The 19,544-nt window shown below is 32.1% G+C and overlaps 1 protein-coding gene across 3 annotated transcripts in view; it reads right to left on the bottom strand.

Moving 5' to 3' along the window:
• LOC100376069 (dual specificity calcium/calmodulin-dependent 3',5'-cyclic nucleotide phosphodiesterase 1A-like) overlaps window positions 1-19,544 on the bottom strand; it is a 206,146-nt gene that overhangs the window by 114,782 nt on the left and 71,820 nt on the right. For 2 of the 3 annotated variants that reach the window (XM_085495897.1, XM_085495898.1), the window contains exon 1: window positions 1,918-2,184. The exons of the other annotated variant lie outside the window; for it this stretch is intronic. In XM_085495897.1, coding sequence (XP_085352023.1) covers window positions 1,918-1,999 — 82 coding nt within the window. In that variant the 5' untranslated portion in view covers window positions 2,000-2,184. Of the gene's footprint in view, window positions 1-1,917; window positions 2,185-19,544 lie in introns of those variants that run through there. 3 annotated transcript variants of the gene reach the window in all.

The following is a 19,544-nucleotide window of genomic DNA, read 5'->3' as shown; positions in this document are numbered from 1 at the left end:
CAAGCAGTAGTATATAGTAAGAAGAGTTTTTCATCTGAGAACAAAATGCAAGTAGTTTTCAAGCTGTTCTCTTGCAGCATTTTCCACACAACAAAAATGTTTTTACAAGCTCTCAGATTGTTATAATATTAACATCATCAACAATTTACAGAATTTGTATACTAGTAAGAAATATTACATTGGACTAAATACCTTGAATTAATGGTACGTACCAGAAAATCCAAGAGTAGGCACATTACAAAATGTTTTTGTGTGCTGTCAGAAAACAATGTTTTGATTATAAAAAATCATCATCAATCAACAAATATGGAACAGAAATATTAACAAAATATGAAAATTAATCCATATTGTCTGTTTTTTATAGATAATAGTTGCCATGCAACACACTTATTTTGTATTTGAAAGCTGATAAATGCGATGGAAAAGATGACGCTAATAATACAAGACTACGCTACGTAAGCTGACACTCAAGTATTAGGCATAGTAGAGCTGAATAAAAAGAGAAATATAGACCAGTACTATTAAAGGAGTATATAATCAGCTAGATTATTTATATAACAATTAGTCCATGAACAGACATGAAGCAGCCGTCCTGCGATAAAAGAGTTACTTATAATAGTGATAAAAACGCATTGTACGTAATGCGTGTTTCTGATGGGGAGGTGTGTCTCTGATACAGGGAATTATATAATTATATTTTTGCGATGTTATATGCTTCTGAGGACAGTGAGAGTAAACCTTTTAGGAGAAAAATACAATATTCCCTGATATCAGAATATCTTCAAATTGTGGAATATGGTTATAGCTTATACAGTAAAAGGTGGGTGTCTTGTTTGTAATGTTGTGTGATATAAATAACTTCATTACAGTGAACAGTACCACCTAATTTAAGGCTTCAACAAGTACATTTAGCATCATGCAAAATTTAACCTTTTCAATAAATAGAGATCATCTGCATAAGAATATTTGGTTTTAAATATATTCTATTTTTGCATAAACTGATTATTTCTCATGGAGGAAAAAAAACAATAGAAATATAAATTTAAAATCCTTTTGATTTGAATAACAATAGTAATTCCAAGGTTAATATACATGTTCATGTACACAGCTTGGAGTAACAAAAAGACAAATACAAAATGCGAGAATAATCATTAAATTTAATATAAAAAAACACATTTACTATCAAAACATTTAACAGTAAATTCATGGAGTCAATCGATTTATAGTCAGCATTAGGAATATGTATTTACATTTTCAATTAAAATTAATTAAAAATGAGATACATAAGGTTAATAAGCAGTTGCCTAACAGCCACATCCATAAAAAATCTTATTAAAACTAGAAATGGTATAGATACAGCAAGAAGTCTATGCTCTATCACTCACAGGGTGCTGAAGTCCCAGTATGACAAAATACATTTAAAATTTATTTGTACTTTAATTTGGCAGTTAATGCTCTTTCCACTACAGGATATCTATTGGCCAGCTCTGTTTCCGAATCTAACAAACCTTGGCCAAAAGGTTAGAATAGAACAAACTAATATGTCAGTGGGATCATGACATAACTGTTTGTGTCTGCTACATCATTAAGTCAGTCACCGACTGGTTATGCTTTGATATAGCCGATGAGGACTTATTAATGACTAAAAATGCCCCATACCGCTTCAATTATTTCATACAACTGTCTATTCCTGTTTGTATATCCGGACCTTACGACAGCTTAATATTTTTTTTATCTGAGTAATAATTTTTCAAATTAATATATAATAATTATTTTTTTCAAAAGCTAATGATAAATACCTCATGAAGAACAAAATCATTTGTTTTCAAGTAATTTTGTCAGGTAAAATATGGGTAGGTTAATGAGGAAGGGCACTATACACTGATATATAAATAAAAGAAAACACATTCATCCTACCTATCATGTAACTGTAACCATCAATGTTGAAAGTGGCACTCTTGCATTTTTTAAATCTGGGGAAGTCTTTCCGGGTAGCCATGGTATGTTCCCCAACATATCAAAACAAAAGGTTACTCCGTGCACGGTTTTGTCAACATCCACGATAGCCGTAGTAAGCTCCGTTAGGTTAGAATGGTTTCATCATGTGAAAACTTCATACAGTGAACAAGTATCGTATGCTTAGCTGTGGCTAGGGTGCAATAATACATCAATATTGTTGTGTGGATATACCTCAGCCACTTCACAAACCATGAAGTCAGTGTAATCCTCCACCATCCCAGAGGATTGTTATCATAGGGACTATTTTTTCTCTTCAATTGCCATTCGCCTCACTATAGTAAAAGCACTTGGGTCATACCACTTCTATTAAGGGGTGATAAGAGATCTGTTGGCAGGGAGACTCAACCAGTCAGAAAACCACCTGTTGTTATAGCAACAGGGTATCACTTGCATCATTGTAAGGTTGCCATGACAACACCAATATGCATGAACGACTGCTACTTTAAAAAAAAAAAATATACCCCCACTGCAAGTTTGCATCTAACACCACCATAAATGGAGAATATTCTGACTTCAATAATAGAATTATTAATATTTTTATGAAGATACTATAAATAAAAATCTATGTTTGCAATTAGAGAAGGATGTTTTTAAAGGGAGCTTTTTTAAATACATCATGATGAAATAGCAGCATGTGTTGTTATTTTCTGTCGTGCAGTATGGATTAATTAATATAATGTAGCAAACATTAATTCAGTTTTACAATAGATAAAAATCACTGCTGTTAAAATAGAAGCTAACATCATAACAAATAAATGAAGATAATAAATCTTATTTCATAATATTAGTAATAATTGTAATTTTGTTATTGAAAACAGAACATTGCTCTGAAACAGTGAAAGGATATGTCTAATTAATAAAAACTTGATTTGAAAAAATTAATAAAAACTTGATTTGAAAATACCTAATAAATCTTATTTCATAATATTAGTAATAATTGTAATTTTGTTATTGAAAACAGAACATTGCTCTGAAACAGTGAAAGGATATGTCTAATTAATAAAAACTTGATTTGAAAAAATACCTAATAAAACATAGGCACATACACATTAGTGAGAAGGAACTGGAGCTTACAGCAAAACAACTTTGTTCTGTTGGTTTTTATTCATTTTTATCAACCATTTTCTCATTACTGTCAGTAGAGGGCGCTCTGCGTATTTTTAAACGAAGAACTTTGTTTCTCTCCCATCCAACAATTTTAAAGTTTTGAAGTAATAAACTATAAAGCCAAAATTAATAGACACTCTAAAAACTTTTGGAATTGGCCAATGAAATGAAATAAAGATATAAAACTAAGTTAATTCAAACAAAATTTCCAAAAACTTTTCAATCCCCCCAATATGAATAGGTGGTTATTAGAAAAAACAAATTTATTACAAACACAGCCATCTGAACACAAAAGAAAATAGCAATTGACAAAACAGTCATGGAAACTGCCTCATGTTATATGAAAGTGCTTTATGCCATGGATTTGTCTTTTCAAGATAGATTGTACTCATCGCAGTGGGGTAACTTTGATTCTAATGCAAGATACAAGAGTACTTAATGAAATATATCATGTACTTCTAAATTGATGAATGAACTTTTACTTCAACTTGTTTTTTAAGACGAGAAACTTTTTTTTTATACAATGGAAATATTAAAGTATGGAGACACAAATATTTTTGGCAATAAGTTCGTTAAGTTGAATTTGGAGGTATTTACACAATTTAATCATTTGTTATACAGAACACTAACTGTAAAATTGTCTTTAGCTTGCACTATTTGAGTAAAATATAAGGTAAAATTAAAATTAACATACACATGTAGCTTTCTAGGTATTTACAGCTGGAGAAACTGGATAAATATTCTAGTGAAAAACTGAAAATATTGAATTGCAACACAATACAGTAAAACATTAGGTAACTGAAACCTCCAAAGATGTAGCTAATTTAGCTAACTTGTATATTCAGTAGTTTAAAATGTTTATTAGTTGACTTTTAATTTTGGTTATTCAAGATATTCATAGTTTATTAGGCCGCTCCCATGAATACAATCATGGATGTTTTGAATTTAAAGCAGGAGGATTGTCACCTGCGCGCGTGCAGAAATTAAGTTCCAGCCGACGATAACTACACGTGTTTAAAAGGCACCACCCCGCTTTAAAATAAATGTTGAAAAAAAAGCTTTACTTTTTATCGTTAAAAAAAAAGAAGAGAAAATTATGGAATTAAAAAATTACATGTACAGTGTAAATAAAAGATCATGCGACTTACTTTTGTTAGTTCTATTCGTTAAATCAACTCAAATGTGACCAATGTTATTAGATGTTGACAAATCAAAGCAAGAAAGGTTGAGATGACATTTGAATCACATATGAAAACAGTCAGTCTAGCCCATGGGCATTTCAAGAAAACAAATATAGAAAACATGTACAAATACAGCATGTTGACTTAAAAATAATATTTTTGGTTGAGACAAACTGAGGGAGCTTTTTTGATATAAATTCCCGCTAATTATACATTTTAACAAAAAAAGAGGAGTTTAAATTTTGTGCTGGTATGGTATGGTAGTATCGCCAGTCTTAATCCAACATCCGGGTAAATAAATGTATATACCGATAGTGAATAAAGAATTTAATTCTTTATTGTTACAAACTGGAAAACAAAAATTGTAGTTGCTATGGCCTCAAAAAAACATAACAGGACTGGTATTTGAATAGCATTGACTTCTTTCTTCAGGCTGTGTTAAATGAGAAGCAAAAGTCGTCATGATAATAAAGTAACCGAATAGTGAATTATCCTAGTAACACAAATAAATTTCACACAAAGCAAGGCTAAATTTAAATATTTTAAATGATGCCACAAAACAAATTGTGTAATAATTTTATTGAGGTGATAGTTTCATTTGTTATCAACATAAATTAAAGATTGAAAACAAAAATTAAAATATAAGAAGGGTATTGTCTTTGAAATTTTTAATATTGTTGTTCATCATATCAGAAGTCTTGCTTGTGGTCAAAACAGAAAATTAAGATACAGAAGATTGAACGGTTCAAATAACAATTTGAAGATATCATTACAGTGATATTGTGTTGTTGAAATAAATACGATTTTGTGGACTCATAGAACAGGAACCATTTGTCTTCTATATATATTTATATGTATGAGGACAATTCTAGGTGTTGTTTAATTTATTCATTGAAAGTAAAATTACAACACATAATGTAGCAGAAACAAACAAAGCATGGTGGAATCTATTTCGGTACGGATGCAGTGGAATGGGTTTTGACCCTCTGAGATTACTTGGTCTCTGGTGGCATGATGGCGAAAATGAAAACGTGATATTTCAAGGCTTAGGACGGGAATTGCATTTGGTAGGACAAATAAAGGCACCTGATACCACCATCGAAACAAGGACTACATATTAAAACGATACTATTCATGTTTTTTTAGCACTAGCAGGAATAAAAAGGTGTAAAGACAGAATTCCCTCATCACCCAATACATACTTAACTTCAACGAAGTAAGACATAATGACTTTCAATGTGAGAGAGGGTACCAGTAGGATATATACTTGATTATTATATGCTGTATGGAGAGACCTAAGGGACAGATTGACAAGTAGGAGAAGCACAGGTTGTATCGATATCCGGTTTGTATCAGTGATTCTCCCAGCATACTGACTTCATGCATACTTTCCATGTTTCTACATCTACAGCATTCAAAAACAGCATAAACTTGTTGTGGAAAGTTGAAAAAAATTGCAAAATTTGCTGATATGAGAACATTAGTTATTCTGTTATTCTAGGATGTTCAAGGACGATCATGACCAACTTGGAGATGAGAATTTTCTGAAACTTTGATAAATTATTGTTTGCAATGGTGGTTTTAAATCCCAGTAAATTGATGACCCATACTATGACAATTGTGTGCAATAATGTGTGCATTTCCAATCCCAAATGACTCCCTAAGTAGGTACAACAAAAAATAAAGTACAGGGAAATGTCAGTCAGTGTTTCCATGAAAACCATTTCGGATAGTACCCTTGATTTTTATTTGCTGTTTGTAATTTACTTGATAGGACTTTTTATCCGGAATATGCAGTGCTTTTTAAAATTTCGACTTTTTTTTCACATGTCTATTTTTAACTCTGAAATTCATCGACTTTTGTGAATGTTTCATCTTTTCAAATGTTGTTGAATCATCATATTGTGACATTTTAAGCCCATCTCCCTCAAACCACAGGAATTCAGTTTAAGGATTAAACAAGTAAAAACAAATATACACACGCACTAGGGTTAATATTGGATAAGAGTAGTTAAGTATGGCAGTATTAAACCTTCAAACACACCTGGTAAATAGTATCATGTGTCTAAATCTTCCAAATCTTGCACTACTTGAAATAAAGCTGAGAATGATCCAGATTGTGAAGCAGCATGTTTTATTCAATGCTGGGGGGGCTTGATGAACAAGGCTAGAAAAGAGTGATGAGTTACGTTTGTAAACCCGTCAAACCCAAGGCAATGTTCGTCTTATGTACACGTGAATCTGTTCATGTCTTAAATTCCCCTGTTATTACTAAATATTCAAAGAAATCACAATATTTTTTGATTGTGGTAATAAAAATGATGTCGATTGAAATTTAGAAAATAAAACTGGTTTATACACATATACCACAGCTTACGCTGTTAATACCAACAAATAAATTTGGTTTCCCCACCCAACAAATAAAGTGATACAAATTTCCCAATCATTTTTATTGGAAGCCAGAATGTATGAAACATTATCAAATATAGACATGCCTGTTATAACCCAGCTGACCAAATAATTGTTGCGACTTTTCATATTTTTTTAGCCAAATTATCATCCATTACAAAATGTATGTACCTTTATCACAGTATTTAAGTAAGCCACTGCATTTCTACTAGAGAGAATTTAATAAATTAATTAATTTAATAAAATGAAACAGTTTTCAATATATTTATCAGTCCAGTTCTGGTTGTCCAAGATTTGTTGTTAGACGTACATGACACATTTACTTGAGTCCCAAGTGACATTATCAATCTAAATCACATTCCAACGGCAAATGAGAGTGGGCTCCGGGGATATGAGGTGATGAAGAGAGCTGCTGGAATCTGCTGATTTTGTCGGGGGTTAAATTATACAGAATGATGCTAAATTAGGGTATTACGAGTGAAAAGAATGACAGATTGAGCGATCTGGGCAATAGAAGTCATTAAAGACAGTAGTGGTTAGGTTTTTTTTTTCATCTCACTGGTGACAATCATTAACGAGGAATACAGTTTGGCAAGTAGGAATTAACATGCAAAGTGGAGATAAACAACATCTATAGTTGAGATGGATGAGAAGTAACTCAATGGGATATTAACATTTCCCAGCATGCACTCTGCACTGCAAATGCCACATTTAAATTTAGCTACTTTGTTCTCTACCCACTCATATAGTGTTGATCAATTCCTGTCATGTAGCCATGTGGGAATTTGTGAAAAAATTAATTAATTTTTGACAAATTGACTAAATTAACCTTTTCACCACCAGTTCCTTCTTTTCACCACAAAATAGTCCCGTTCATAGTCTGCATTTCCCTTCAGAAGATTGGGACAGAAATAGCCACATTTTTTGTGTAAAAATTTACTCAAATTCTGTCTGTTGGCTTCAAAATTAGGGTTCAATTCCAGAAATATTGAAGAATATTAGAAAAAAATGTAGACAAATTTAAGTGAGAACGTCTGATGGTGAAAAGATTAAGAGCTCATTGAAAATTTATATATCCAACTTTTTCAAGTCATAAATTTCTGTGTTTTCAGCCTGTTAGATAGGTTTTTATTTTATTTTTCTATCACAAGCATCTATTCCAAACTTACAAACTTTTCAATATAGTTTTGTACACGCTGACTGTAAGAACCCCTCTCATGTACATGTACCAAGAGTGATGTATTTCTCTTGTGTCAGCATCAACTGTGGTTGATGCATTATTACTGTAATTCTTGATTTAGCTAAAGCGCAAACACAATTCTGAAGCACTTGAAATTAGAAAGTGTTGTCACCAAAATTAGACATAATGAAACAAAACATGGAAATAACAAAACACAAAGGATTGAAAAACGGTATACATTTTCACACTCACAGGATACATGCTATTTTGTCCGCAGTTGTAAAAGCAGCCATGCTTCAACCTAGGTGTTTTTACATTTACAGACATGTTATCTCATAATATGAAATCTCTTGCGCGGCAAGCTTCAAATTTTTATATGTACTGTATTGGGTTCCAGATAGCAGTAATTCAATGACACACCTCACATAACATAACAGATCAGCCCAGCCAACCTGTACAATAATTTCAAATCTGAAAATCTTATGGAACAACAAAGACGACTTTTAAAATACTAACACGTACAGTTCTCAAGACACAGGTGAAATTCTTGTATACAGGAAAGTACTCAAGAAACTTGATTTATGTATAAATCTGTTCACCTGATGTCACACACCCAAAGAATTTTTGGCAATCATCTTCACAGAAAATAGATTATGAAGTGCACAAACCCCCAGTAGCTGTTTTTGAACATTTTATTTCGTACTTTGAAGTCAGTGGATATACTCCTTAGAATAAAAACTACGTTCAATTGGCCTAATAGAAAAACGAAATTTCACCTAAAGATGCACGTTTATACCCAAATTTAGAAGAGAAATATTCTGGCATTCAAACCACACACTCAAACATACATGCATCCATGCATAAAAACTCATATCATAGTACATACCACATATTATATTCAGTCAGCTTCCATAACATCAATATTAAAATATCCAACTTACCTAAAAGAGAAAAGAAAGTCAAAGTAAGATGGATGAAGATATAATAAAAAATTCAATTATGAAAAGCCTGGTGTGTGTAATCAGGCCTCTGGTGGACCAATGATAAAATACAATTATGAGATGAAAAACTTTTAATTCAATAAAAGGTGTTTGGAACAAAAAACAAACAATTTTGCAAAAATTGTCAACGCAGGATATGTGGAATCGTATATTTTAGTACTGGCTTCCCTCATTCTCTCCCAAAAATAAGTATACAGCTTGAAGAACCATGAGCAAAAACAGATTAGAAAGATTTCCATGTCAACATACAAAAACAATTGTCAGTATGTTAGGGCTTGAGTTTTCAGATGTTAAAATGCATCCAATTTCCACACAAAAACTTCCAAGACTACCTTTACACAACTTTTCTATAAATCACTTAAAATGCTGATATTGTTTTAATCTGTAGTCATCCATTAATGAAGACTATGTTTTTGATGTCATTGAACTGCTCTGCCACTACACGGTGTTACTGGTGTATTGAAAATGTTAATTTAGGAAATCTGTGACATTTTTGAATGGCACAGGTGAAGATAGGCAGTCAGGAGGAACATCAGAGCTTGCAAGCTTTCTGAATTTGGAGCACGGCACTCTACAGTTACCTCAACAAGGTGATTTCTATTCTGTTTTAATGTGAAATAAACAATCAACAATGACGTAAATAAAGAGTGATTGACAACTTTGACACGCAATTAAGAGAAAGATCCTAACACATGATTTAATAAGAAGACTAGTGAGCTACTGGTAGAGTAAAATGTATACAGAAAGTAATATTATAAAATATAATGTCAAATGTCAGATCAGAGATCAGCCACTAGTGGACCTGACAGTTGAACCATGACCAGATTTCAGACTACTGCAGTGCAAAGATGCATTCACCTCATCAGTATGGGATTCAACTAAATATACAGAGATTTTATTTGAAATGGTTTTCGGAGCTTAGCAGCTCATTGTCTGTCTTGAAATATCACAAATGCACTTGGGAAAGGTAACACAATGCAAGGCAGATGCACAACTAGAAAGGTAAGTAAACTTTTGTGACAGTCTACAAATTGCAAAAGTGTTTTTTTCCAATTCATGGAGTAATACAGCAGCTTGTCCAGCTGATCCACACAGATTAACTTGTGTAGAAAAGTGCGAGTTCGTCATACCAAACTCAAAATTTCTCTCTATGAAATACGAAAACTTGATGTTCTATACTCTAAATTTTAAGATATTGAAATGACTGATTTAAAAGTTTGAGAAAAAAGTCAAATGCGTAGAGGTGAAGTAACAGAAACTAGGCACCTATCTTGAGAGCATATGAACATGCAGAGGAAGATCTTTATAAAAGTGGGTTTGCACAAACCCTACCACAAGGGATGTCTGATTTACAGATTTCATATGCACATGTAGCATTTCCATATGCCTTTTTCCAAAGGCGTCGGTGAATAAACTGGCTAGCTGGGCAATCTAAGGCTGAAGTCAACAAAAAACCCTTTGCCAGATACCGGTGGTGAGATATTTTTTGATTTGCCCGCACAACTAAATATATCACTTTCATGAGAAATGGCTACGATAAAATTGATACAAACCTCAAATTTTTCTCAGGCTACCCACAGAAAGATAAATTAAAAACCTGAATTAAGTTTAAGCAATGATTTAAGTTTTGTGACATATGACAGAATGATATGTAAATTTTAAAAACAATGTGTCTTTATTTTAGGCACAACTATAATATTTTTCTTACCTCCATCACTAAAGTACAGAAAACGTATCTAAACTTCACAATGTATGTAAATGAAAACCTATCTCAACTTTAAATCAAATCCTCTGTAAGTTAAACTGACCATGTTCGTAAATCAAACAATTATCCCAGTCCCCATGGCATTCATTTTAGACAGGTTTCATGATATTACATGTAGTAATCTAAATATAGAATTGAACTGCCATTCAAATAAAGCTGTCGACAGATGATAATGGAGACAATGACGAATGCTTATGTGCAATAGTGTAACACACTCTAAAAATACTGCTGATGTAAACGTGAGCGTTATAAAGAATTCTAGGATTGGATATGGCTAACACACTTATCTTAGGCAGAGTTTAATATGATCAAGTAACAAAAAACTTGGATCTTGTAGAGTAGCATCAATCTGCGAAAAATCTTTATCAGTGGCATTCCAGTCTCTAGTTTAGAGTCTGTAGCATGCTCACCCAGGGTACAACACAATCACTTTTTTCACACAATTCTATGGAATACAGAAAGGCTACCTTACAGTGAAACTATCTTTGACCACTAGAGGGACTTCAAATTTCAATAGAGGGCACTGATACTCAGACATTGAACATTGTTTCTTCTCAGGCCAAAAGAAAAGGATCTATTTCTGGCCCAAATTTGAGTTGAGCCATCTTTTTTTTATGAAAAATCAAGAAAGTTTATCAGCGAATTCGTGAACAAGCTATCAAGCAGGCACATTCCATTTCCTTTTTTTTCTGCTTTGTTTTATAAAAAAAATACAGCCTGGTATTTTTCAAAACGTTCTAATTTTGTTTAATCAGTTAAATTTACTGTTTTGCACCCAAAATATGGCAAATAATTAGAAATGTCCCAATAAACTAGTTGCCATTATGATGAAATGTCCTATAAAGCTAATTTCATAAAAACTGAACCCCTGAATGTGTTTGATTGTTTTCACAGTTGTAAAAACATTGTTAGAAAATTCTCAAAATTATGTACCAGACACCAGGGCAGATAACTTTCTAATTTTACAAGCCATGCATTAAAGATTATTTTCAAATACTGTAAAACCATTTATTTTCACTATTTTGAGCATATTTACTGTGTTTTACTTTAACGAGTTTGTCAAGGAAACAATGAGTTCTATTTTTATTTTACATATTCACATAGATTTAATTTAGCGTATTTTACTTATCAGCGAAATTAAAACCTAGTGATAACACAGTACAGTACTTTCATTCCGACCTAAATTCAACATTTTATCAACACACACAGAAGATAATCTGAATTTCCCATTTATCAATTGTTATGTTCTTTGTTTCACAATCTTTATATCAATTGTTATGTTCTTTGTTTCACAATCTTTATATCAATTGTTCTGTTCTTTGTTTCACAATCTTTATATCAATTGTTATGTTCTTTGTTTCACAATCTTTATATCAATTGTTATGTTCTTTGTTTCACAATCTTTATATCAATTGTTATGTTCTTTGTTTCACAATCTTTATATCAATTGTTATGTTCTTTGTTTCACAATCTTTATATCAATTGTTATGTTCTTTGTTTCACAATCTTTATATCAATTGTTATGTTCTTTGTTTCACAATCTTTATATCAATTGTTATGTTCATTGTTTCACAATCTTTAAATCAATTGTTATGTTCATTGTTTCACAATCTTTATATCAATTGTTATGTTCTTTGTTTCACAATCTTTATATCAATTGTTATGTTCATTGTTTCACAATCTTTATATCAATTGTTATGTTCTTTGTTTCACAATCTTTATATCAATTGTTATGTTCTTTGTTTCACAATCTTTATATCAATTGTTATGTTCTTTGTTTCACAATCTTTATATCAATTGTTATGTTCTTTGTTTCACAATCTTTATATCAATTGTTATGTTCTTTGTTTCACAATCTTTATATCAATTGTTATGTTCTTTGTTTCACAATCTTTATATCAATTGTTATGTTCTTTGTTTCACAATCTTTATATCAATTGTTATGTTCTTTGTTTCACAATCTTTATATCAATTGTTATGTTCTTTGTTTCACAATCTTTATATCAATTGTTATGTTCTTTGTTTCACAATCTTTATATCAATTGTTATGTTCTTTGTTTCACAATCTTTATATCAATTGTTATGTTCTTTGTTTCACAATCTTTATATCAATTGTTATGTTCTTTGTTTCACAATCTTTATATCAATTGTTATGTTCTTTGTTTCACAATCTTTATATCAATTGTTATGTTCTTTGTTTCACAATCTTTATATCAATTGTTATGTTCTTTGTTTCACAATCTTTATATCAATTGTTATGTTCTTTGTTTCACAATCTTTATATCAATTGTTATGTTCTTTGTTTCACAATCTTTATATCAATTGTTATGTTCTTTGTTTCACAATCTTTATATCAATTGTTATGTTCTTTGTTTCACAATCTTTATATCAATTGTTATGTTCTTTGTTTCACAATCTTTATATCAATTGTTATGTTCTTTGTTTCACAATCTTTATATCAATTGTTATGTTCTTTGTTTCACAATCTTTATATCAATTGTTATGTTCTTTGTTTCACAATCTTTATATCAATTGTTATGTTCTTTGTTTCACAATCTTTATATCAATTGTTATGTTCTTTGTTTCACAATCTTTATATCAATTGTTATGTTCTTTGTTTCACAATCTTTATATCAATTGTTATGTTCTTTGTTTCACAATCTTTATATCAATTGTTATGTTCTTTGTTTCACAATCTTTATATCAATTGTTATGTTCTTTGTTTCACAATCTTTATATCAATTGTTATGTTCTTTGTTTCACAATCTTTATATCAATTGTTATGTTCTTTGTTTCACAATCTTTATATCAATTGTTATGTTCTTTGTTTCACAATCTTTATATCAATTGTTATGTTCTTTGTTTCACAATCTTTATATCAATTGTTATGTTCTTTGTTTCACAATCTTTATATCAATTGTTATGTTCTTTGTTTCACAATCTTTATATCAATTGTTATGTTCTTTGTTTCACAATCTTTATATCAATTGTTATGTTCTTTGTTTCACAATCTTTATATCAATTGTTATGTTCTTTGTTTCACAATCTTTATATCAATTGTTATGTTCTTTGTTTCACAATCTTTATATCAATTGTTATGTTCTTTGTTTCACAATCTTTATATCAATTGTTATGTTCTTTGTTTCACAATCTTTAAATCAATTGTTATGTTCTTTGTTTCACAATCTTTATATCAATTGTCATAGGAGAGGAGAATAAAGTTCAGGGAATAATATTTTTAGTAAAAAATTGCATTTGCAAAATTTGTATGAGACAGAACATAAACAAATTTTACCAGACAACTCAGCATGTACATTTGTATGTCTTAGTTTTCACCAGCCTACTAGCCGTAATTTCAAACACTGATAAAAATTAAACAACAATGGCCTAAATAATGAACATTTTTAATAGTTAATTCCATCAGATGCTTATAGATTAGCATTTAGTGGGGATCACATATTTTTGTCCATAATTTTTTGAATTCATATTAGTTACAGAGCTGCATTAGCTTAGTGAAGAATGTTGCGAACATTAATATTATTATTAATTTTGGAGTTGTTATTGTTATGTTCGATGTTACAGTGATACCGCCAATACCTAAGTGTAATGCATAAATTACAGTTCAGTTCAATTTCGGTTTTTACCGCGTTCCTGTAGCAGTCGGACACTTTATTACTGCTATATTTAGTGGAGTCGTTTCTGGAAATAAATGGTATACAGGTTGCATATTGTATCGTTATCAGAAGATCTAACCATGTCTGTATTTCTGTGATGCTATTCACAAAAAAAAATAGCCTTGTTTGTGGACATATGGGCAAATCATAGAAACCAGACAGAACCTGCTGCAATACTGAATAATTAACATTTTCATTGAATGTCACTGAATGGATTATGCACATTACAGAAACCATAATCTTGTTTTCCTGACAAAATTATCTTATAGTTGGTAATAAAAAGGATAATACAAGTTTGTTGATTTTAGTCAGGACACATGACCTATACCCCAAAATGAGTTGTTATGGAGATAAGGAAAGTCCTAGATATTCAAGAGTACCGATAATCCACTAATCACTCCAACATGGATACTAGCTCTGTGATATTGCACTGAGGACAGAAACAGCACAAGGGACGACAGCCCTATATTCCATCCCACTGGACATCATTTTCCAAGAAAATAAATGCCAGAAGCTTGGCAAGTGAGCAGAAATAGTGAGTGGGCAGCTTATCACAGGAGTCAATCTGCTTGATGCTGGGAGGATACATTGATCAATAGATCAAGTCAAACATGAAGAGCCAGCTGTTCCCAAAATGACCCTGGCCTATGTGTATTGATTGGTCTGGTTACTGGTAGCATTTTGGCTCAGTATTAACATTTTCCACCACCACTTCTCTCTCATCACAAAATAGTCATATGTATAGTCTGTACTTTCCTTCTGTGTTTCTCTGTTTTTTGGTTTACAAAGAGGTTATAGTCTCTTATATGTTGAATTTTGTCTGACCTGAACACAAAGGGATGGACAAAGAAAATTGTTTGGTTAACAGAGATGTTCAGTTTATAGAGTACCTAAAACATTGAAACCTGTCTAAACTGAACACTAAAACAGTGTCAAGGTTAAATTACAGAGAACTATTTTACAGGGATGTTTGTTCTATAAAGGTCTTCATTGTTAAGTTGACTTGGGTTTTGTGATGACGCACACAAGTTTTACATGACAGCTTGTTTTATTGCCTGTGTATTAGCATAAAGCAAACTACTGTAGAACATGTTGAAATAGCTGCATGTAATTTTAGCGGATTTGACTTTTGGCATGAATTAACAGAATCTTAATCTAGCTAAAGTGTCGACTATCTTCCTGTGTTAATATACTTTCTGTTAAATTAGCTGCATCTTGAATTAGCGAAATTACAGATTAGCTAAAATAGCTAAAATAATATGCTCGCTAAAAAGACATGTTTTACTTAAACTGCCCTATTTTTACAGATAGCTCAATAAAACTTTTCTTGTATTTTTTTAAAAATATTATTCCAAAACACAAAAAAAAACTTTTCCATTTAAGCACGAGTTATTCACACACGCTGAGGGTTAAATGGTTTTGTAAATTCTTCAGTGGGCTAACCTGCATTTTGTTCATACGTCATAGCTTAAACTCTGCATTCACATGTGTTCACACATTATTCATCTACCACTGGATCACCATTAGAAGGCACTGTTTTAACCCTGGTATCTTCTACATACAGGTCTCACGTTGAGGTTAAACACAGAAGTTGTAGTTGAAACCAGTCTCTGACTCTGAGTTACGCTAACTTGAGTTGAGATCGTGTTAATCTGTTCACACACATTTTGAATCTAGTTGCTAAAAAATTAAAAACTTTGGAAAAAACATTTTATGTTTTTAAGTCATTGCTATCAATTGGTACATTTGTTCAATTTTTTTGTTTTGGTTATCATTTATTTATATGAAAATCTGCAGTTTTGAACTCTAGAGGGCTCACTATAGGAATACAAGTTGATGTTTATTCTTGAAAAAAAAAATACTGTCAAAAAAGAAATATTCACAATTTTACCAATGTGATTTAATTTTACCAATGTGATTTAATTTTACCAATGTGATTTAATTTTACCAATGTGATTGTTGACACTTCAGTGTCAAAAAACAAAAATATTCACTGATTTAATTTTACCAAATTTGATACTCACTTGATATTTACTTGATTTTAATTCATTGCCTACTTTGGTTAAATTTTGCATTTTAATTTAGCACATCAGTGAAACAAACAAAAACAAAACCCAGTATATAGATGTAGTTAAAGCAGGGGGAGTCGTCGCCTGCGCATGCGTCAGATGGCCATAGCGTGTCATTGTTTACAAACAAGCATCTACTCATGAGCTTTTGTGTTTTTAGTGTGTGTTGTTATCATCACTTGGATATTAATTCCCATATGTTCGCAGGCGAAGACCCTCCCTCTTTAAGCTTTTTAGCGCCCAAATCAACATTTGTCACTTTTAACAAAATTCAAACCTGATATATTTAAACTGTAACATAAAATAATCCACATGTGACACATTTGTAAGTTACCAGTGTTCCTTAACCATCTCACCACCAGTTCTTCTTTTTCAGCACAAATTTACAAAATAGTTCTGTTTATAGTCTGCACTTTCCTTCCGAAGATTGTGACACAAAAATATAGGAAAAAAAAAATGCAGAAAAATGTGGGTGATAGTCTAGGGGTGAAAAGGTTAAAGCAAATTTGGTGCTGGGAACTGAATCAGGTGTATTTGAATACAAAATTTATGAAACACATTTCAAAAGAAATGTTTCTCAAATTGCCTAATTTCAGAGTAAATTTCACAAAAACAAGACTTCACGGCAAGAGACATAACCATTAAAAGTACTGTAAAAATGTTAAAACCAGCTAGCTCACACACATTTCAAATATTTCATAAATTCAATTTAACGAAATTATAATCATGTAAAACATGTCTTTTAGCTAACAAATAACATTTTATTTTAGCTGATTTAATTGTAAGTTTGCTAATACAAGCTGTCGCTAAAGCCAGACTTTTTTTATTCCTTGTTTCTCGAGTTTTTATAAGGCAATTTTTTTGAGGAAGGCAAAAAAAATAAATAAAATTAATTCTTTTTTTCCATTAGATTTGTGTGATTCTCAAAGAATTGTAAGTGAGATCATTGATTGGAGAGAAGAAATGAAATAAAATTTTATTCCATGTATAACCTTGTTTCTCATCTGCGCAAGACTTCGGCACTTTGATCATGATACTCCCACGTAAATGCAACTTGGGTTTGTTATGAAGATAAAAATAAGTTTTTTTAGCAATTTTTTGCACTTACAAGTCGGCGGGCGCGGGAAATTATGCTGAAATATCATTTTATTTTTATTTCATTTTTGGCGCCTGTTCATTCGGCGGGTTCGCGAAAAAAAGGATAATAAAAGTCTGGCCTAATTTAATATTTAATTTAAAGCATATTGTCACAATGTAATTGTTGACACTTCAGCTAAATTAAGATTCTGTTAATTTACGCATTGAACCAAATTCGCCAAAATGGCATGTAGCTATTTCAACGTGTTTCACAGTAAATGACCCCCCCCCCCCACCAATTCACTAAAAAGTACACAGTTTTGGTGACATTTCTCTAAGTTAAAGCTCAAGTTCAACTTCGAGTTTGCGAAAAACGTTTTGAAAACACAACACAAAATACTTTGGCCATCAAAAATTCATTACCCGACGAAATCACCCGAAATTTAATGTTCGGAAACACATTTGAAGTGGGTGGTCGTCTGCAACGAAAATGAATGGAAAAACAAAACAACCTTACCGAAACGGCCGCCATTACAATCACCCATAATGCATATTCGCTTCCGGTTACCCCAAAAGCATTGCGCAAAAGTGAACTTTCCGCGTGATAAAAAGTTCACAAGAGCATACACAGAAAAATAAGCTACGGAATGAACTCGGCTAGAGTACCACTTTCGATTTGAAGTTACTTCAGCATCGTAAAATCTGACATTTTCGCCCGGGGAACGTAATTACGTGGCACTCTAATTCAAAAGGGGACGCTGAACTACTCGCATGGGACGTCGAACTCGTTAGCACTTTTATGAGATTTTTCCCCGGGCAACGTAGTGAGAAAACAACTCCTGAATATTAAGGTCAATAATTGTCACGCTCTAGTAGTATGTCGTTTGCACACTGCGCCTATGATCGATTACCTGAGTGGGTTGTCGCGAATCATTGCAATCGTCGTAAGGAAACATTGCGTCATAAATAACGAGAAGCAAGATTCAATATGCGCGTAAGTAAAACGAGACCGTGAACTGTATTATTCCGAAGAGAATTATATCAGGATACTAGCGGCACTGTATCCCCATTGTATACACTGCTGAAACTAATATTCACTTTTATACGATAAAGATATGAAGAACACATGTAAGAACGTACATAGCATGTTCCTTACTTAGGTCATTGGCCGGAACTGATATTGTGTGTCCTTTTGGTGACATAACCCCCCTCCCCCCGCACACACACCCAAGTAACGGGCCCTCAAACCACCGTTCCTAGAAGTGGTGTTAATGCATATCTTGTGAGTGAATTTCATAAATATTATTCTAGAATCAATAGCAGCCTATAATTATGTGTCATTCTCGATATATGCTGTGATTTCATTTTTTACGTATAAAAAGCCCACAATCCTGAGGTTTAGCATTTTGTTCGTGGCTTACAATGATGGCTCCGCTTTCGCAGCTAAACTCATTGAGTCAGCTGCAAATGACGTCACGGTCATATTAACGAATAACTTTTCGGGATCAAGATACCGTAATTCAAAATAAAATTAATGCTGAGGTTATTAGTAAGTACAATTTTTAGGATTATCTCACTTCTGTATATCTCAATCGTTATGATGTGATAATCTCTTGAGAAGAAAGTGTAATTGGACAAATCCAAGTTCATCGATTTTTGGGACCGGGGCAGGATTATGATCGAAAGCAGAGCTTTAGTTTTATGACTACAATTAGAAAATTGCATACACCCGTACGGTCAAACTGAACCAGTGACTAATTTTCTATGTTGAGTAGACGACACACAGCCAGAATTATCAAAATGAAAACAAAATGAAGGGAAACGTTTATGTTGTGTTTACTTTAGCACCACCAACGTTGAATACATGTATATTTCTTTTTCTTATTCAGTTAACGAACGCACTAAACTTAATACAACTATCATACAGTTTGCGATTGGAAATATTATGGATGCATAAACATGACATGGGTAGGTTTATATACACGTGGAAACACGCGCTGTGTACGTCGCTACGAGTCCCATATTGAACAGAACGCAGCGTGCCCACCGCCCGTTTACAAAT

Source organism: Saccoglossus kowalevskii, chromosome 22, assembly GCF_978046115.1.
Source record: "Saccoglossus kowalevskii chromosome 22, keSacKowa6.1, whole genome shotgun sequence".
Taxonomy (NCBI): domain Eukaryota; kingdom Metazoa; phylum Hemichordata; class Enteropneusta; family Harrimaniidae; genus Saccoglossus; species Saccoglossus kowalevskii.
Note: the sequence above shows the minus strand (reverse complement) of the source record. Positions and strands in the feature narration are given on the sequence as shown.